The sequence below is a fragment of the Rissa tridactyla genome, chromosome 5, assembly GCF_028500815.1.
Source record: "Rissa tridactyla isolate bRisTri1 chromosome 5, bRisTri1.patW.cur.20221130, whole genome shotgun sequence".
In the NCBI taxonomy this organism is placed as follows: Eukaryota; Metazoa; Chordata; class Aves; order Charadriiformes; family Laridae; genus Rissa; species Rissa tridactyla.
In genome coordinates, this window is record NC_071470.1 from 15965284 (window position 1) to 15986902 (window position 21619).

Sequence of the window (21619 nt, forward strand, 5' to 3'; positions counted from 1 at the left end):
CCGTATGTCCTGCATTTCCTGTTTTCCACCTGTGTTCAAATGCAGAATGAGGTTTCTGTGATTTGCCTTCCTCTTGCTGGCTTGCAGGGCTGTGCAGGCCCGTTGCTCTAAAGCAAGTTGCCTGTCATAAGGGAGTGATTCTCCTCAGCTTTTTTGAAGTGCTGTTGTAATAACAGAAGAGACAAACATGTCAGACATTGTACCACAAGGAGCAGGCAACTCAGAAGCTTGCTGGATCACCCTTTGTATGGGAGAACAAGAATTTGTCCTCCAATGCTAAAGCATATTTATTATTTCCTACTCAACTGTTATTGTGAAGGCCTAGAGGATCAAGGGGTTGTTATCAAATGGGAACCATGCCTGGTGCGTCTCATGCATTTGCCGTCTTTCACTGGCACCTGGCACTTGAGCTGTTCAGGAGTAGATGGATTAACTAAATAATGACTGAGAGGGAGGAGAGGGCTCTGGAGGTGGGAACCACTTGCTCCATAGCAGTGTCTTCCCTTTTCCAGTCCCATGCCAGCTCCTTCTTACCCATTCAAAGAGGAGACGAGCCTCTCTAGGGTCTCGAGGTGCTTGGTGGCATCCCTTTGTGTGTCTTCTGCCTCCTGTGGCAGCAGCTTTCATTGCTGGGGTGATACAGGCAGGAGATCCTCACATGTCCCTCAGAGAAGGGATGTGCCTACATCCAGGCTGCGCTCCCCCTCAAATATAAATGCTCAGGCTAGTGTGGCTCATTCATCTGCTTTTCTGCAGCCTTAGTCACAGTTTGAAAAATGAACTTGCAGAACAAGTGCAGGAAGACAAAAGAAAGGGGTGGGATTCTGGTGGTAGCTAACAGCTTCTAATGAGTGCCCTCCTTCTTCCTTTGCCCAGGTTTTATCAGGCTGTGAATGAGTTTGACACAATGACCGCTGAGGACTCCACTGCAAGGATGAGCAACGATTCCTCCAACGTGGCTACCACGAAAGTCCCTGAAGGCGTTGCCGGTGCACCCAATGAGGCGGCTCTGCTGGCCCTCATGGAGCGCACGGGATATAGCATGATCCAGGAGAATGGGCAACGCAAGTACGGCGGCCCTCCTCCCGGCTGGGAGGGCCTGCACCCTCCTCGTGGCTGTGAAGTCTTTGTGGGCAAAATCCCCCGTGATGTCTATGAAGATGAGCTCGTCCCTGTGTTCGAGTCTGTTGGCCGCATCTATGAAATGCGCCTGATGATGGACTTTGATGGGAAGAACCGTGGCTACGCCTTCGTCATGTACACACAGAAGCATGAGGCGAAGCGTGCCGTCAGGGAGCTGAACAACTATGAAATCCGCCCTGGCAGGCTGCTGGGTGTCTGCTGCAGTGTGGATAACTGCCGGCTCTTCATTGGAGGCATTCCCAAGATGAAGAAGAGAGAGGAGATCCTGGAAGAGATCGCCAAGGTGACAGAAGGCGTGCTGGATGTCATCGTGTATGCCAGCGCTGCAGACAAGATGAAGAACAGAGGCTTCGCCTTCGTGGAGTATGAGAGCCACCGAGCAGCGGCAATGGCCAGGAGGAAACTCATGCCGGGAAGGATCCAGCTGTGGGGACACCAGATTGCTGTTGACTGGGCAGAACCAGAGATAGATGTGGATGAAGATGTCATGGAGACTGTTAAAATCCTCTATGTGAGGAATTTAATGATTGAGACCACAGAGGACACCATTAAAAAGGTCTTTGGGCAGTTTAACCCTGGCTGTGTAGAGCGGGTGAAAAAAATACGTGATTACGCCTTTGTGCACTTTACAACCAGGGAAGATGCCATTCACGCCATGAACAACCTTAATGGTGTCGAACTGGAAGGCTCGTGCCTGGAGGTTACCTTGGCCAAGCCGGTAGACAAGGAGCAATACACTCGCTACCAGAAAGCAGCAAAAGGAGGGGCCGCAGCAACGCCTGAAGTAACTCAGCAACCTAATTATGTTTACTCTTGTGATCCGTACACACTAGCATATTATGGATATCCATACAATGCCTTGATCGGGCCCAACAGAGATTACTTTGTGAAAGGTTAGTAAGCACAATTAGGGGATGTGATGGGCAGGTTTGGGCTCAGGCTGGTGTCACCCAGGGTCTGCCAGAGCCAAAGGCCAGCTGGTGGTATGCACTTCTCTCTGAAACACTCTTTTGTAGGTCTTTTTGCCATGTTTATGTTCTGTTTCATTTTAATTTATGATTATGCAGAGTGTATTTATCTATAAATAATTGCTAGTGTACAGGCTACTATGAGGGAGGCATCAAAACTATGATTAAGAATGAGCTAAGGAGCCAAGCACAGAATGGGGAAGAGAGGGATATGTTTTTTATGAGTGCTGTACTAAGTCTGAACAAGTCCAAGGACTCCAGCTTCTGGTGCCTCCTTCCAAAGAGACCGTTCCTAAGTATTAGAGATCGTGACAGAGTGTTCCTTTTGCCTTCTCCTGGGGCGTGGGTACAGTGACCTGGTCATTCAAAGGGAGGGATGTCAGGGAAAGCCTCAGCTGGGAGCTCTCCAGGTGTCATTTGCCCTCTGCATTAAAATGACAGTAGTGCTATGTCCTTCATGAAGTCATTTGAGAACTATGAGCAGAAGGAATTGTCTGAGCGCAGAATAATTCTTTTATTATGTATACTTCAATGAGTTATCAGTTAGTCATTAAAAATTAACCAAAAATCAGTTATTCATAAAAAAACCTAGCAGCTATAACTGGTGTTATAATTACAATTATTGCCTACTTACAGGAATTATAGTTTCCTGAAACTTAATGTGTATTTCCATATAACAGGCAGTTTAGCATGAATATATTCTTAAAGCACCCATGTAAACCAAGAAATATTCTTAACCCTAGTTGATCAAGAATTTCAGCTTCTTCTCAGTTTCCAGATTTGTATTTGCAATGAACTACAAAGAAGTTAACTGACTGTCTAAATATTCAGTTAGGCCATCATAGAGCGCATTAATACCCCAGTGTCCAAAGTACTGTCATAACGTGCGTGAAGTCACTAAAATAAACAAAGGAAATATTTTTGGGGATAGGCTATATTCACATCGCTAATAGAATAGCAGAGAAAACAAACAACACTAGTAAAAATATATGCAATGGTGGGACAAAGCTGGTTGAAGGCCAGGTACAGCTTCAGGCCACCTCTGCAGGATCCCATCGCGGCCAGCTGAGAGGCTGGGTCTCCTCCGGAGGACAGCTGAGAGCAGAAGCTGTTCCTGCTGCATAGAAATCACTCTGGAGGAGCCCCTCTCACTCTGCTGGGCGCATTATACCCACAACACTGGCCATGAGGCTTGTATCAGTATAAATAAGCAGTTAATATATGGTCAGAAACATCAAGGGCAAAACTTGCATAGGCTTACTGGGTGCTTCTAAGGCAAAACTCTTCTGTTTTCCTACGCGAGGTCACCAGGGCTCAGATCAAACTTCAGCAGCCTCGTTTCTAAGCACAGGCCTCCCGATCTCAGCCTGGGGCCGTTCGTGCTCCCCATGGGGCTGTTGCTCTCTGTTATTCACCATCCTGTTCTATGTTGTTATCATAAGCAGGCAGCATACGAGGCAGAGGGCGAGGTGCAGCTGGCAACAGAGCCCCGGGCCCCAGGGGCTCCTACCTGGGGGGATACTCCGCCGGCCGTGGCATCTACAGCAGGTACCACGAAGGCAAAGGAAAACAGCAAGAGAAAGGATACGAGCTGGTACCCAACTTGGAGTTACCTGCGGTCAATCCGGTGGCCATTAAGCCTGGTGCAGGTTAGTATGTGCAATGAGGGGAGGAAAGCAGAGGTGGTGGGGGAGCCCCCACTCCGAGCCCCATGTCGGGCACATGGGGACATCTCCAGGGCCAGCCCACAGCTGCAGCCATGGGGACAGCCCCAGGGCTGGGGCTCAGCACTCCCCTGTGCCAGATCCCTCCTGGCCCAGGCCAGGCTCTCTGCAAACAAGAGGCACACGGAGGGACAGGGGACGTGAACATCTGGGAGCTCTTCAGGCCAAAGAAAAAAGGGCTGAAGCTGCACCCACCCTGCCTGTCCCCTTTTGCACCTCCTCAGGAGGAAGCGGACTTTCTTCTCCATCTAGTCATGTACACTAGAGCACGGTGACTAAGAGCAATCTTCTTCTCTTTTAATTTCTTCAATGCTAACTTCACCCTGGGAGATTCCCACCCCAGATTTCCAGCCAGGCCAGAGCTCTCCCTTGCTTAGTTCAGACTTCTCCAGTGCTACAGGGCTGGGAAAAGGACCTGGGGCTTTCCCATTGCAGGAAAGTCCACGGCTGAGGCAAGCTCCTCTATCACCTTCAGCAGCATGGGGAAGGAGCAATGCAGGGAGCCCTCAGGGTCCAGCTTGCAGCGATGCAGCACCTACAGGAGAGTTCTCAGCTCTGCTGGGCTGCAGGGAGCCGGCCCAAGGGCCCGAGGGCTGGGGCAGGGATTGCCGCCTTCCACCACATCCTCAGTTGAGCATCCATCAGGATGAAGTTTGAAGGCTGCAATTCCTCAAGATCCTGTTCGGAGATATTTTTATTTAGAAAAGCAGCCTGAGGAAGAAGGTCCTTGCAGGTGACGGGGTCAAGTCCTCTTGCAAAAGTCCTCAGGTCTTCTCCTCATTCCTCTCTCAAAGTAAACTGTAACTGCAGGACCTAAGTGGTATTTAATAATAGAGCTGCAGTGGTTTCCCAGAACATGCTCCATACTGTCGGTGGAAACTACAGCTTGCATCTAATGAAGGCTGTGAAGAGTTCTTCATAGCAGCTGGATGAGACAATGTGAGAAGAGGCCTAGAGACAAAGGAAGGCTGTCAAGATTAGAGCCATTTCCAAAGGAAGATCAGACTTCCTGAGAAAACTAGCCACTCACAATCAGAAAATATTACCGCTATGTGTGTTTGTAAAGATAGTTCAGGAATTCCAGGTATTACTAAAGGATGCTTGAAAAGAGGGCTTTGAAATGCAGGCCTATTAGTGGTGTCTGTAATTCATTCAACTGCCAAACACAACCCTGAAGCTCAAGTCTAAATATTTCTACACTTGAAGCATGCTGAGATTCAGATTTATTAGGTCTTCCCCTTCGTATTGTTTCAGCACAGCCTCTGAGCACAGAAGCACCCGGTCTGTTTTCCCCAACCAGATCAGATGATCTAGTAAGAGGTACCACATGCAAGACTTACCTCTGTTATTAAAAGGGTATGACTCTGCAAGCACATTACCAGAACGAAAGAGCAGAGATGTACCAACTCTGCAAAGTTTTCTACCATTTAGAACAACCTTAAAGCTCATTTCTTTGCAAATGGTTACAAAGCTCCTGAGAGGTCACCCCGACACCCCAGCTGCCTGTTACTGCTTTTCTGCCAGAAGTTACCACAGACTGGAGCACGTGAGCTCTCTGCCTTTGCTTCGGTGAGAAATTAGCCAGGTTATTTAAACCAGTGATAAAACTGGTTTGAGCTGACCAGGTGGACTTGGTGTAGAAGGATAACTGGAAAAGCTCATGGGTGGAGGTCTCTGCTTAAGGAAACAGTGGTAGTCCACTGGTGGTGTAAACATCTCTGCCTGAAAGACAGCTGATCAGATCCCCTACCGCAGTCTCCAGGATCCGAATGAGAGCACTGCTTGCCGGCACCTCTCCTTCCCACAGGCAGAATTGCACACTTCCACATTGCAAAGTTTCATCCCAGTGAAAGAAACACGGCTTCATTTCTGACTTACTGGCTGCACCTCCCATAGATGTCACATCACCTCTTAGTCCATCATTTATTGATTACTCTGTTTTCCTGGTGAATAACCTCACTGCTGAAAGGCTCGCAAGCTGAATGCTGAAGCGTGCACTATGATGGAAAGCATAGCATCATAGAAGTTTGTGTTGGAACGGACCTTTAAAGATCATCTAGTTCCAGCCCCACTGTCCTGGGCAGGGACATCTTCTACTAGGTCAGGTTGCTCAAAGCCCCTTCCAACCTGAACTTGAACACTTCCAATGATAGGGCATCCACAACTTCTCTGGGCAACCTGTTCCAGTGTCTTATCACCATCATCATAGAGTATTCCTTCCTTATGTCCAAACCAAATCTACCTTCTTTCAGTCTAAAACCGTTACCGGTTGTCCTATTGCAACAGGCCTTACTAAAAAATCTGTCCCCATCTTTCTTATAAGCCGTCTTTAAGTACTTAATGGCCACAATGAAGTCTCCCCGGAGCCTTGTCTTCTCCAGGCTGAACAACTCCAACTCTCTCAGCCTGTCCTCAAAGGAGAGGTGCTCCAGCCCTCTGATCATCTTTGTAGCCTTCCTCTGGACTCCCTCCAACAGGTCCATGTCCTTCTTATGTCCTTCTGGGAGCCCCAGAGCTGGATGCAGTACTCCTGGTGGGGTCTCACCAGAGCAGAGTAGAGGGACAGAATCCCCTCCCTTGACCTACTGGCCACGCTTCTTTTGATGTGGCCCAGGATGCGATTGGCTTTCTGGGCTGCGAGCGAACATTGCCGGCTCATATCCAATTATCATGGTTATTGGGAATGTTCAGCAAAGCACATTTCTTCCCTAAGCACTGTCATGAAGCTCCATTTTGGATCAAACTCACCATCTCTGAACACCATCCTTCTGACCAGAGTGTTTTCCCTTTGTCTGAAAGACCATAGCTCTAATTATTCTGTGTTGTACAATTTTGGCATGAGGGAGAATTCTCTTAAGAGCAATTTCTTTTTAGTGTCATTAAACAGACTGATCCTGCAGCAGAAAAATGGGATAAAACATACTTAGCCAAGTTAGTCCTGGGAAATGCATAAGCTGGTATTTTGCAGGGTTGGCCAAAAGACAGCATATAGGCTGGACTAGTTTCTGCCTGAAACTTCTGCAGTACAAACCATACTTTCCTGGAGCAGCTCTGCCTATGGCAGCTACACGTCTCCCTTGATCTCAACAGCTGGAGCGGGGACCCCACCAGGACAGTACGCGCTCCCACCTGTCCCTGTGCTCAGGGCACACTCTTGGCCAGGGCGGAGGACAGCCGTGGTCAGAAGGGGCTGTGTAAATCCAGGTCGCAGCTCCCAGTCCCCAGCAGGGCTCTGGCCCTGGGACATCCATGCCAGGAGCATGAGGGGAAATGCTGGGCAGAGCAGGCAGCACCGAGCCCCTCACTGTGCATCAGCCACGGTGCTCCCACCCGTGGGGAGGACAGAGGTGCTCCAGGTCCCCCACCAGCACACGGGGCTACCTGCCCTGATGAGAGCAGTGCGGGACCGCTGTGGGAGAGCCTGCGCAGCCAGGAGGGAGGGCTCTTTGAGATGAGGTCCTAGAAAGCCACTCCCAACACACCTGATGTGTCTGGTCTCTCCTAGTGGCCATCCCTGCCATCGGCGCCCAGTACTCCATGTTTCAGGCTGCTCCACCGGCCAAGATGATGGAAGATGGCAAAATCCACACTGTCGAGCACATCATCAACCCTATAGCTGTCCAGCAGGATCCGGCTAGCGCGGCAGCCGCTGCGGCAGCCGCCGCCGCAGCTGTAATACCGGCCGTCTCAACGCCTCCCCCCTTCCAGGTGAGTTCAGCATGAGTCCTGCTTCCCATACGTCCTGCTTTCCATACATCCCGCTTCCCATACGTCCTGCTTCCCATACGTCCTGCTCTGCATCCGTGGACTGGGGGGAAAGCCTGGCCTCTTGCCCTGCTCCTGTTCAGGAGATGCTGCCAAGGATGTTACGGTGCCCAGCAGCCCTGCAGTTCATCTGACCTCTCTTAGACATCTGCACTTTGGACAGTTGCTCTCCCGCTATGGGGAACCCAAATCTGGGAGGGAGGGAACATCCCCCCGTGATGGCCTAGCTCTCATACCCTCCCGTTATCACCTCCCCTTCTGGGGGGGTTCACAATTCAGGGGGTGGAAACAGGATAGTACAGCATTTAAAGACTTTTTTTTTTTGAGGTCTGAACCCAACGCTTTCCTTCCAGGGCCGCCCCATCACGCCGGTGTACACCATGGCTCCCAACGTGCAGCGAATCCCCGCCGCCGGGATTTACGGGACAAGTTATGTGCCATTTGCAGCGCCCGCCGCGGCGACAGCGACGATAGCCACGCTACAGAAGAATGCCGCTGCCGCCGCCGCCGCCGCTGCCGCCTATGGGGGATACGCCGGCTACATCCCTCCGGCGTTCCCGGCCGCCACCATCCAGGTCCCCATCCATGACGTCTACCAGACGTACTGAGACTGTCGGCAGAGGAGGGCGGCGGAGAAACACACACTGAAGGAACACTTTACTATTTATGAAGAAAGAACCGACTGCGAAAGAGTAAATGTTTGGGCTCGGTAAACTGAGGCAGAAAGTGAAGAATGTCATAGAAAAAAAAACGTGTTTGAAATATTTTCTACGCTTGAAGTTTTCACTAACTTTTTTAGGCTATTTTTAAAATTTAACGTGCCTGTATTCATACATTTCTAAAGGACCTCGATGCATCCAGCCCACCGCTGACGTGCATTTATACGCATCCTAGTGGGGTTGCATAGGGTCTTTTTTTTTTTTTTTAGCAGTTATATTTTCAATATATTTGTGGTATGAAGGTTATTTTTTAGTAACTTCTGCACTCCAGAGATGTCTATTTTGTAGTGCCCTTAATAATATATCAGCTATATATTAAAAAGCACACCTGAGCAGCTAGGGAAAGTTTTAACGATATATTTTGAAGAATATATTCAATATTTAAAGAATACATACTTTAGAATTTTTTTTTTAAGGAAAAAACCAACAAGTATCTTATTTAAAAAATTATACTGGAAAGTGCAATTTGAAAAATGTGCGAGACCTCTGCATTTTTGTGCTGGCATTAATACAGTCTGCTTGTTCTTATTTGAAATCAGAAGTAACTAATATTGCCTGCTTGGGAGAAAGAGGTTAAAAAAAAAAACAAAAAGCCTCCTCACACAAACATCTTCACGGTGTGACCTGCAGGCTTGTGTGCAGTAAAGGAAAGGCTCAGAGTTTTCCTTAACAACTGGATTTTCTATTTATTGAAGCTACTCATAGTTGAAGCACGTGCAGAAACGAGTAGCCGCTATTTTCGCGCGAGATGTCTTGACTTAGATCTTCATCCAGTATAAAGCCTAGGCTCTTTTCCAACGCTCTTTATTTTCTTCCTTGAAGTATGTGTTGTAGTGACTGAGAATGTATGCTGCTGTCGGCGAGAGCAGGCGCGCTCTCGCCCAGAGGATGCGCAGCGTTCCTTACCCATCGCTCCATCATGTTCCGAGAGAAATTTCCCAGGTACTAGGGGTGGTAGTGATACTGGAATTAGTGAAACGGGGCTAGCCTCCCTCCCGGCCTCCCTTCCACGCTTAATTCCTCGTCTCCGCGACTGGAGTTGTACATGCACATCAGGGGTGGGAGCGATTAGACCCGATGATTCTAAGACATAGAGCTTGTAAATATCTTTTAATATACATTTTTAAAGTCATTTTATGTTGCAAATTTACATGGTATGTGGTTTGCCACAAAACAAAAACCTTTTATTGCAATGTTATTAAGAAGTTTGTTTTATTAAGAAGTAAATATATTATTGCAGTGTTTTGTGGCCTGTTTAAAGGCTTTTATTTAGTAGTGCGGTGAATGAAACTGTAGTAAACCGGTATAGAAATATCTTGCCCATTGTATGAAGTGCATCAGCCCTGCAAACACAGCTCCAGTGGCAGGAGGTGTGAATCAGGGAGCAAGTAAACAACGTTCCTTTGCTTTCTGTGGTGTAGGTACCAACCGAAGGGGTTTCCTATTGAGTATATTTTGACAACTGAACCACTTCCAGACCACGTCCAGCTCAGTGAAGTGACCTTTTAATTAATACACTTTTTTTTTTTTTCTTTCCTTGCCTCAAAATGGAGGGAGCGGTGGTTGTTCTAGGTGCTCTTGCTCGGCCCAGCTGAGCTCTCCTTAACCCTGTCGCCCCCTTAGCGAAAGCCCTGTGAGGAGGTTAACCATTAGGTCGGACTCTGCCCCTCTGGCCCCTTCCAGGCAGATTTTTATTGCTTCTGAAAGCGCTCCCGGACCTTCATCCTGAGGAGGGGATTTGGGCAAAGCCCCGACAGGGGGAAGCCCCCCAACCAGCACTCCGGCGAAGGCTCAACACTAAAAACCGCCATGGGTCCGTGGGCTCTGCACAAACACCCCCGGGGTGGGGAAAAGGCAGTCCAGTGATTTGGGTCTCCACCGGCCCCTTTCCAGCCCCACACCATGGCTGACCCACAGAGGAGGGATGAAGGGTGATGGCTCCCTTCCCACTCACCCTCTTCCCATGGTAGGACGAGGGTCCCGCCGCTGGCAGAGGTGGCAGGGAGAGAAAGGAGCCAAGGAGGGCAAATCCCGAGGCACCCCAGGCCACCGGTGGGTGCTGCCTGAGCCGGGGCAGGAGCAGGAGACGCAAGCAGGACCTGGGGACACAGGCAGGACGTGGGGACGCAGGCAGGACGTGGGGACGCAGGCAGCCAGGTCACGCTGAGCCTCCCGCCCGTGCCTGTCTTTTACACTTGCTTCTAAACCATTTCATGTACACTACTACTGAGGTAAGTCTGGTAACTTGAAATGTGAACATCTTTAGGTTAAGAACAAACTATTCAAAGAAAAAAAAATATATTTAAAAAAAAACAACAAACAAAACTAGTGTGCCTTAGTCTCAAAAGAGCTGATATTTTAGGTGTTTTATTGTATCTCTGTTCTCTGTACTGTTGGAAGCCTCTGAGTTTATTTAGTTCTTGCTCCATTTACGGTACATTTCTAGGATGTAGTGAATAAAGCATTCTTCAAAAATGGAGACTGTCACTTCATTGCAACATCCCACTGCCAGGTTTAGCCACTCCGCCAAGGCTGTGCCCCCGCCCCGAGCTGAGGCGAGGGTGCTGGGGGCAGGAGGGAGCGGGGAGGGGAGATGCACCGTCCCACTGGCTCCCCCGTCCCACCGCCTGCAGAGGACAGTGACCTTCCCAGCAGCCATACTGGGCATCTCCCCATTCTTCCAGCAGCCTCTGATCGGCCTAAATCTCTTTTCACATCCAGTTTGGAGGCGGTGCCTGGATGCGGATGGAGCTGAAGCTGGCATCCCTCCGTGCTTTCCACCCACCCAGCGCACAAAACCCCTGTGGCTCTGTTGCACGTCCTCGCGGCGGGGCAGAAGCGCTGTGGACTGGGATGTGGTTTATCATCTCGGCGTGCTCCATCCTGCAAACGCACAGGAAGCTAAGCTGCACCTGTTGGCAGTATTTGCAGTCCAAAAATCCCTCCAGAATCCTGGCTCTTTCTGTAAGTCCAGCCGGAGAAAACTTGGTGCAAATTCCAAATCTGGGGAGAAGAGCGGTGTGAGGGAGCAGAGGTAAACTGAGGCAAAGCAGAGATGGGAGAGGTGTTGGCCACCTCTATTCAGGGTGAATAACCCGAAAGGGAAGGAGACCAGAATAAATACTGCATAAGCTTCTACATCCCTCATAAGAAAGAAAAAGGGTCTGCAACGTCCTACCTCTAGCATCACTTCTCATAATGCAATTAGGACAAGGCACTTTACACCAACATGCCTTGGATTTCCCGAAGGACACTAATCATGAGAGGTTTCCCTAGTCTTTTTTTTTTTGTGCAAGAAAATGGAAAGATAATACATTTTTAATTTTTTTTTTTTTGGTAGGATTTGGGGGTAGGGATGGAGTCACCTAATTTTGCCTGTTTTCCCTGTATAAACATTGCAGGTTTGGTGTAGGAGCCTGTGTGTCCCAGAAATCATTCCCACCAACAGGTCAATCTATCTTGCCCAGGGAATGGGTGATCAACATGATGCTAAAAACAGCTTTCAAGGAGATACGGCCACATTAGGACCCCACCTGTCAGACAAATCATCAAGTCAAACAAGAAGACTAACATCTTCCCGGCAACTCGTTGCTGACCTTTCCACTCACCAGAGGTCCACCTACGTTCACTTGGATGAGAAAGAAACCACCAGCAAACCATGGCCCTTTTCAGGTGTTCAGACATGAGACATGCCCTTCACAAAAAGCAACGTTTTCCAAGTGAGGTGAAGAACTGTGCCACACTGACACGTGTTTCTGGCTCTTTCCCCTTTCCCTTTATCCAAGCTGCCCACGATTAAAATGAATCTACGCAGCTTTTTCTAAACAGACACTTTATAAGAGAATTTTTTTTATCTTCCTGGACTGCTGGTTTGTGACTTCAGTTTTGTAAGATCTTAATTAATGATTAACCCATCGTAAGGTTGAAATATGCAAGTCATTCTCAGGATATTAACATAAACAACGCCAGAGAAATGCAATTATGCTTTCAAGATGACCTTGCTGCCTTGGGAATGTCAGGAGCTCTGCTGAGCCCTTGGGCACTGTGACAACTCCACGCACTGCCAAGTCGATCCCATTCCCTTTCTGAACGTCTTTCTTGATGATCTTGCAGGGCAGAGGTGCACTTCCCTGGCTGGTATTGACCTAAATCGCTAAAAACCAGCTTCGACTTTCTTCAGGAAACACCACCCATTAACACAACTGTGATACAGCTACTATACAAACAGATTAACAAGAAATTCAAGTGGATTAACACCACTCTGATATTGCAACATCTCATTTTATGCAAGCACTGGAGCTCAAAGTATATGCAAAATGCATTTTTTGATATGTCTGAAAAGGTATATGTGGTACCCCATCTCCTTCCCTGTGGCTGGTGTTACCCCCCTAACGTCTCTGGTCTGGCTGGGTCCTGAGCACCCACTGAGCTCTCTGCTCCCTGTGTGCCACCAGCCACCAAACTGGCCCATCGTGCTGACCTGTAAAATAAATATACCCCAGATCGACCTTGTAACAAGAGAATCTACCTCTGCTGGGCATCTAAAAGCCAGCAAAGTCAGGTTTTATGCTCAGGTGTGTCAATTAAATGCTGAATCACACTTGACTGAGTTTCAGGGCCAAGTCCTGCCTGGCAACAAAGTGGTCGGAGGGGTGCTGCAGGGAGAAGCTGCAAGTTAGGGAATAAGAAAAAAGGCTGTTTTGTGGCACCAAATCCTTCCCTCCTGGCACAAAGGCAGGCTGTGCCCTGCAATGATGGTCATTCAAGATAGCAAAGAGACCATGGAAATTTTTAGAAATTTGGTACTGTAGAAGTACTTCCATATGAAGTATTTCCTGTCGAGCAGATGAATTAGATCAGACTATTTACTTTTTTTTCCTCCCGCCAGAAGAACCAGGACTGGAGTTCACTGGTTTCCTAATCAAAGAAGACAGAAGCTCTGCCTCGCAGTCCTCGCTCAGGCCAAACTGCGGATCCTGCACGTGGGAGGCGAGAGGTCACGGACTCCATCTTCACCAGAAAACTTCATGGGGAAAAATGCTCAGACGTCCTCAGGTTTGTCCCACGTGCACCAAACGGCCACGTCTTCCCAAGGCAGTGACAGATGCCTCCATCTAAACAGGCTGTGCCGGTCGATGTTCTGCCCCATGGCGGGCGCCGGAGCTTCACCTCCGTCTGCCCGGACGTCCCCACAGCCACCTTTCCCCAGGGCATTTGGAGAGGCAGGATCACAAACGTGGGTTGTGGGCTTGCGCCCACCATAACTGTTCCCGCACTTCTGCATGCAGCCGGTCACCACGCCGAAGGAAGCTGTGTCACTTTTCATGGTCTGGTTGCCCACAGTTGTAGCTTTACTTTGAAGCCAGATACGCACTTGTTAATTTTTTATTACCTCTTTCCAAACACACACATGTAATTTTTGCCCAGCCAGGCTGCACTTTGAGCCTGTCCTTGCACATTCTTGCAATGTCGCTGGAGTTCAGCATCAGCTCGGCCACTGCCTGCGATCTGCACGCTGGTGGGAAGCAGGAAGCCACAGGTAACCCAGAAGATCTTCCTGAAGCATGAAAAAAAAACCTGCAAACAGCCTACACAAGCCACAGGAGTGACCTCAAGCTAACCAGCAGAGAGAAAGAGATGCATTTAAATTGGTCAGAGGTAAACCAGCCTACGCTTAGAGCAGTTCCTTTGTTCCAAAGCTTTGAAGCAATAATTACAATGAGCAATTCTCACTCCTGTCGCAAACCTGTAGGATATGGACCAGGGTGTCCTGCAGTCACTCAACGGGGCACGCAATGACAAGGGACTACTCATTAAACTTGTTCTGCATGCGCTGGCTGTACACAAACAAGGCATCCTTAGTTTCTCTAGCTTTTGACTTTTCGGCTGCTGTCCCTCGCAGGAGAGCTTTCCAGCCACGTGGATGAGTTAAGGATTCCCTCAAGGCTTGGCTTCTTTCCAGGCAGGCAGATCCTTTGGCTCACCAGCCTTTGTGCAGGATGCAGAGGGACACAATCCTAGTCAGCAGCTGCAATGCTGGCATCCAGGCAGCGCCGTGGAGGCACTTGGCACCCTGCAGTCCAACAAGCAGCAATGGTGCAGCTGCCGAGAGCTTGGCAGAGCACTCAGGAGGGCTCTGGCAGACAAAACGCTGGGGACCACCAGCACCTCATCAACGATCAGGTCACCAAGGACATATCCAAGCAAGAAAACACGCAATAGCATCATGTAAGCAGTCCAGGCTTCCCTTCCACTAACCCTCCACTACCACCAGCTGGGCAGTTTCTTGCTACCACCCAAAGCATTGCAGTAAACTCTTCCCAAAGAAAGACCGTCCATCCCTGCATCCACAGGATGGAGTGCTACAGGCTGAGAGCGCTGTGGCACGCCCCACGCTCCATGCAGACATACCTCCTCCTGCGGTGTCCTGGCAATGCTGTTGGCCATGCCCTGATGCCACAGTGCTGCAGCAGGCCCTGGAGCACACCTAAAGGCTCTCATGTTGCAGATGAGCCCCGAGAAGCACGAGGTGAAGTACTTCAGGCTTGGCATACATGTCAAAAATGAAAGATGAGGAAGAGTATTATGTCTGACTCGGACTTTCAGCCTGAGTCATGAGGTGTTTGATGATGGAGACATACCTAGAGAAAGCATCATCCAGACAGACTGGGAAACTGCGATGATGCGGTGGTATCCCGAGGCCCTGGCCCGTGGGAAAGCTGGTGAGAGAGGATAGGTGGCAGGGAAGAAACTGTTTTGTGTCCTTGATTTGGATGCACATCTCTCCCCACTGGAGTCCCCTCCACGGAGGTGGTCCCCCCAGTGATGTATCTGGCCACATTCAGGGTTTTTCCCCACTAGTGGCTTGTCAAACTGAGGACGTTGGCTGGGTACATTAGGCAACACCCAGAAAAGGCATAAAAAAATACCTGTAGCTGTCTTGTCTGCTTTTCTCTTTTGCGCACCCAGAATTGTAGTGACACGAGTGCGGAGGCTATGCACCCCATCTCCTCTCCTAGCACTTCTGAAGGGACATGCCCAGAGAGGCTGGTCTTGCGTCTGCTGACAGATACTGCATTCACCTTCAAGCCAGCCCTCCCCAGAGTGCAGACGGGGGAAGAGAGTGGGCTGGAAAGGGAAACAACCAGAGCTGATCCCCCAGCCCTGTGCCAGCTCTCACACAGATGGTGGGGATGGTAAGCAGAGCTGACCCAGCTGAGACCTCCCACTCCATCCCAATCAGGATTTCTTTCTCATGGTCCTGCAAAACAGGAATAAATGGAAGAAATAATTCTGTCAGTCTGTTTGGGTCTCACATTCTTTTTTGGCGGGGAATATACTGAATACGATATGCGGCAAAGAAAAGCTGATTCTCTGCAAGGGGCAGAAATAGTCGAATACACACATGCAAAGTGACTGGAAATCAAATTGTGGTTTTGTATTCGATATTGAAGAAAGAGGGATGCTTTTTAAATGCCTCTGATGCTGAGCAATCCCGTACCAGCAAGGTGACCACTATCATCAACTCCTGTGAGATGACAGACGTCATTACGGTAGGCATCAAAGATGCAATATTAAGTGCATCTCAGCTTAGGGAAAAGGTTCCTTTTTTCCCATAGGCACTACGGGAAGATCATTCAGAACCTACCACTTGCTTTCCCTGCAACCAGACAGCATCCGTACTCTGCCTGACAAAGACGTTGTCAACTGTACTTTAAATAAAGCAGTTACACTCTAATTAGCAATGTGCTTTTCCTGTGGTTTCGCTCTTTTCTCACACCAAGCAGAAGAGGATTTCAGCAGAGCACAGACCTCAGGCCGGGTTCCACAACAGGGTTGAGTTTCACCCACGAGTAAGTTACCCATAACAAAGACTTCATCTGAGCAAGGTGCCAGCACGCCTTCAGCACTCACCGGCACTGCCACCGCCCGGGAGCAGTGGACGAGGACTCGCCAGCTGCCAGGCTCAGCTCCAGACAGAGTTGGTGAAACTCCCGGAGCTGCTTCGAACATGACCGACACGAGCCTGCTGCTTGCAGAAAAAAGAAATCATGGAAATCCGCTATAATTTGCAGTTGGGAAGAAAAATCAAGTCCTGTTCTGCACTGGGCTGTTCCAGAGTCTCAAACTCCTTTACGCCCATCACCCTTTACTCAGGAACCAAATTCCCAGTTGCAGATCCAACCCACCAACCTCCTCACCGTCCCTGGCAGGTGGGTTTTCGCCAGGTTCAGCCACCTCACCATTGCGTGAGCCCCCAGCCCGGCTCCTAGGGGTGCGTATGTACCCCAAAACCACAGGGAAGGGCATCGCTATTTGCACAAGAGGCTGCACAAGGGTCTCCTGCCCAGCTCACCTCACATTTCTTGATTTCACCGGGGTGACAGAGACCTGGACCCGTCCCTGCAGAGGGTTTTTGAGACACTCTGATTGTTTTAAGCGACTTTGTTCCACATTTTGGCTTTTGTATAAGTTCCTCTCAGGCTGTTCCTTTTGGGGTTGGGACTCGGACAGCACCGAGGTCTTAAAGGATAAGATTTAAGCATAATACATGCTGCTTCAAATTCATTTAAAAAAAAAAAATCCACTCCTTGAGAAAGCAAACTTCCTTGTCTTTCTGTGGCGTCTTTGTGAGCGATAGGAGGGGAGGGAGAATACGGAAATGTACAGCACTTGGCACCGGGTACACCTCAAACTAGTTTTTCAACATTTTACAACCAGCTCTGGCCATGTGACCTACACGGAAAGATAAACTGAGACATTTAATCCTTTTTTCTTTTTTTTTTCTTTACCACAAGGAAGTGAATTTTATGTGGTTGTGATCATTAAATTACAGTAAATGATTTGCCCACAAGAGGAAAAAAAAAAACAACCAACCGAGTGGTTTAACATAGGGGAGGCTGGGACAGGGCAGCTGGTTGTCACCAAATACCCTTCCCTTGCTTGAAACCTGTCAGTGAGCATCACCGTTTCTCCCTGGCTGTGGCATTTAAGGACACGTCAACCCATTGTAGGTGAGGATTCCCCACCATTTGCTTTTGCAACCAGAGTACGAATAAAAATTTTCCAAAAGCCAACTGTTTTTGGAGCTAAAGCAGCAGCAATTACCCACATGCAAGCCATTGGGAAGTTATTTAACACGGCATCACCCTGGAAAGCAGCAAGCTTCACAACTTCTGCTTCACCTCCAGAATACCATCAGCTTTTGAAATGAAAGCCAGGCGTACCAGGACAGAGAAACCCCATTCAGTCCAACGGCCAGGGCTGCCATCACCCCGCACCAGGAACATGATCCCACTATTTTATGGGCAGGGTGAATCATGTCCCTGGCGTGGAGAGGCCGGGGTGAACTCAGCACCTCCCTCCTGCCGGAGCATCCCCAGGGACCACCACGCAGCCCCCAGAGTGACAAGGGCAGCCCACGGCTCTGAGACACTTGAGGCTGGGTTACGAGTGGGGCAGCATCCTTGGTGAGGCACCGGTTAGTCAGTGTTGCCAGCTGAGGACGCAGGCTGGAAAAAACGTTAATGGAAACAGAAGGTGTGCAAGAAACTCTGCAGATCGTGCCTGTGAGTTGCCCCCGGCGTGGTCTGTCCTGCTGCCATTTTCCTGTTAGCGCAGAGGAAACCGTCACCCACAAACGACTGATGAATGCGACAGCCGTTGTCAAGGTGCCAGTCGCTGGAGGTTGTCTTCTCCAGCACTGAGGGTGGCGTGCTCGTAGATTTCTGAGAACCGTGGCTTTTTGCTATTGTTTTTTCTGTTTGGCTGCACTCCCGCCTGCTAACATACCAGTATTTTCTTTAGGGCAACATTAGTCTGACTATTTAAACAACTTTCTGCTACAGTCTGTTCAATCCGTGGAAACGTTGGCCTAAGCAAGATAACAGCTAAAGCTGAAAAGTACCTTTGTGAAGGTGGTGCTGCTGGCCCCTGGGACGTGCCAGCTGTGCATCGGCACAGGCTCAGCAGGGGGTTTCATCTCAGGTGCTATGAGAGCATGACAGCCAGGTTTCCAGACCGGAGCTGGCTCAGCTTTGACCAGCCCAGACCAAGAGCAGGCGAGCCATGCGCCCCAAGCGCCCACCACCATCCTCGGGGAACCGCTGCTGCCGGCCCCGGTGCTGCATCCACCAGCCACCGCCGGCTGAACAGGAGATGCAAGGGCTTGTGTTCAACCAGGCTCAGCTTCCTGGTGTGGTCTGCCACGTACCCACATGAACCAGAGCACGGGCGCAGGTGGGAGGTGGAGGGGAGAGCCCCTGCAGCTCAAGGGATCTCCCCAGGACCAGCCCGGCGCCTCCGCCCGTCTCAGCTTGCCTCCATCCACGGGGCAAGGGCACAGTGGCAGGAACACATGGAAAACACACAGCTAGCGGTGCCCTGGGCAGGTGAGCGTGGCTGAGCGATGCGAAAGCCCCACCGGCGGCACAGAAAACATCTTGCAGATGAGATTGGGCAATGCCACTTCTTACGACTGTGATGTGACTCTTCCCGTGAGGCTGCCAATGGCTCAGCCCCAGTGTTTCCTGCTATGAGCCATTTTTATTAACCGGCAGCTCTCCTGCTCCCATTTATTCATGTCAGTAGGCTTTTCCCCAAGATAACTGCTGTGCCCAGCACGGCCCCGTGCTCCCTGCCAGCAGGGCGGCTGTGTCTCCCCCGGGGGCAGCCCCACCAGCCTCTGCTCATCTGCTCTCCCGACACTTGCGAAACGGCCATCCACATCTCCTCAGGCCATAGCGAGCGCCATCAACAAGAGGGGGAATCAAGCACTGACAGCTCTTTCTCACGTCAGGGCAGCAAATAAAATTGTTCTACCCCTTTTCCTTCCTGGGGAAGCTCCAGCACTGCCCCCGCCGCCAATCCCCACCCCGGGTTTCTCCTGCCATCATCTTGGGCTCCGAGCCATGGCAGCGCTCCCGCACACCCCACAGTCACCCCCTCGCCTTTCAAGAGGTTTGACCCCAGTTTACTAATGGTTTTTCATGGTTTGCAAACGGAGAAAGCTGTGGGGAAAGCAGACCTGGCCATTGCGAATCGCAGAGGTTACATCACCTTTGAATAAGGAACGGGCAAAAAAAAAATTAATGAAACCCAAAAGGTGAACAAGTTTCCCGTGGCATCACTCCTCTGCCTGTCTGATTTGGCTGGTGTAGCTCAGAATGCGCCTGCGCAGAGGGATTTTCTTCTCATCTTACCAAGCCCACGGAAAATTCCTACCAAGGAACATTTTAAAATTTGACTTTGACAAAACTTAGGGACACCCTGAAATAGCCTGTATAGGATGAGCGATCACATATAATACAGTCTTAAATGCTCATAACTCAATAACTTTGGATATTTCAAGACAAGTCTTTAAGAAGAGACTACTAAAACATCCTGGCACCACACATTATGCTGGGGAAAAAAAAAAAGAGAAGATGCCTGCAAGAAAGATTATTTCAGAATGCCCTTCTGATAGTTCATTACAAACTTAAAAGCATTATTATAAATTATGCTTGGCAAGCTTTCCTAGAGCCCCTCTGTATTTTCCAGCTGTTAATTCCCGTCTTACCAGAAGAGTCTTTTTTCTTTAAAGTTAATTTTTACCTGTCTATTCATTATTTGGGTCAATCCATAAGCCCCAAAAGGTTTAAATCCCATAGTGAGTAGAAGGGGTGGGAGCATACTCATTATCTGACAAAATCGCACCTATGTGCACTTCCAAAATGTTTTTCCTTGGAGTCTGACGTTACAACCCCGGTGTGATGGGCAGGACAATGTCACGGGGTCAGACGTGGCTTAGCGGTCTCAGGTCTTGTTCCCTGCAAGTTTTCCACTTCTGCCGAGTTTGACGTGAAAGCAGTACAAAAGGGCTGGCATGGGAACGTGCACCTCCCGAAGCAAAAGACGAAAGCTACTCTTTTAACGAAACCAGAAGGGGGAAGAAAAAAAGCGAAGGTAGAGAAGAAAAACCTGTAAGAGGTCAACACGGGAAACAAAGGGCAGCTTTATGCAAGCAGCTATTTCACTCCAGAAATGGCAGGGTTGGCTTAAGGCACTGCTGCCCCCTGTTTTTAATACAGAAATTCAGTGTAATTAGGGCTTTGCTTGTACCAAGAAGATAATGGCAACCCAGATGATAAGATTTAATAGTAGATGAGGCCTGGGAGGATGGAGAAGAGAGAACAGACAAGGAACAGGGTTCTCCTCCTCAAAAAGCAAAGGACTACTAAGGAAAATTGAGGTGATTCTCTGCATTTTACTTTTCTGCTTTGATCAGGCAGAACAAAAGCTTTTGATGACTGTTATAGGATCTATTGATCAAAAATGAAAGCCAGGCCCAAATGAGCTAATATCTCTAACTGAAGGGTAAATAAAGCAGATTGCAATTTTTTTAGTAAGAAAGCAACTTTTGGACAACCAGTAACTGGCATAAGAAAGCACGTTTGGTTTGGGTTTTTTTTCAGAAACGTGAGGCTCAAACTGATGAAAGCTAGAAATAGATCCGTTGAAATAGACATAAAAGGATCAGTGTCAAGGATGAACTGATACGGGAACCAGCGAATGATAAGGCTGGGCAAACCACGATAAGATTCCTGCCAAAAAGCTGTTCAGAGGCATCCGCTTGAGCTGCATCCCAAGCAGGACACACACACTCAGCGCGGCGTCGGGCAGCTGCAGCCCTGGCCCCTCACTTCTGCTCCGGCAGGATGGGTCTCACCGGTTCGAGCTGCCAACACCTCCCCACTTGGTAGGAAGAGTTACCCTGGCAGCTCACTGGGTGACAGCTTGCTAGCAGTCTGCTGCCAAAGCGACTGCTGGCGTGAAATTTTGATTTTTGGTTGGACACTCCCACTATAAGGAGCCTCGTGCGACGGCTGTTCTGGTCCAACAGAGTATGCAGGTTTTTTGGCCAGAAGAGAGACAACTGTGCCTGCTTTAAACTCGTTCCTTTCTATGCTTGCTCAGCCCAAACTGCAAAGTAGCTTGAATTTACCTAACTTGCTTGCTACTACAAGGAATGCTAAGAGAGAAGATGGTATTTCAAAGTAGCCCAAGATCACAGAATCATAGAATGGTTTGGGTTGGAAGGGACCTTAAAGATCACAGAATGGTTCGGGTTAGAAGGGACCTAAAAGATCATCTAGTTCCAACCCCGGTGCCCTGGGCAGGGACACCTCCCACTAGATCAGGTTGCTCAAAGCCCCATCCAGCCTGGCCTTGAACACCTCCAGGGATGGGGCATCCATTGCTGTGGATCCACAGCAATCTGTTCCAGTGCCTCACCAACCCCACAGTAAAGAACTTCCTGATA

The 21619-nt window shown here is 49.4% G+C and overlaps 1 protein-coding gene across 9 annotated transcripts in view; it reads left to right on the forward strand.

The window, feature by feature from the left end:
• The window catches only part of RBM47 (RNA binding motif protein 47), an 86428-nt gene extending 70865 nt beyond the window's left edge, over positions 1-15563 (forward strand). For 8 of the 9 annotated variants that reach the window (XM_054202451.1, XM_054202452.1, XM_054202457.1 and 5 more), the window contains 4 exons: positions 877-2036; positions 3554-3760; positions 7341-7543; positions 7954-15563. In XM_054202451.1, coding sequence (XP_054058426.1) covers positions 877-2036; positions 3554-3760; positions 7341-7543; positions 7954-8208 — 1825 coding nt within the window. In that variant the 3' untranslated portion in view covers positions 8209-15563. The remainder of the gene's footprint in view (positions 1-876; positions 2037-3553; positions 3761-7340; positions 7544-7953) is intronic. The other variant, XM_054202453.1, reaches the window with a different exon arrangement.
• The last annotated feature ends 6056 nt before the right edge of the window (positions 15564-21619 follow it).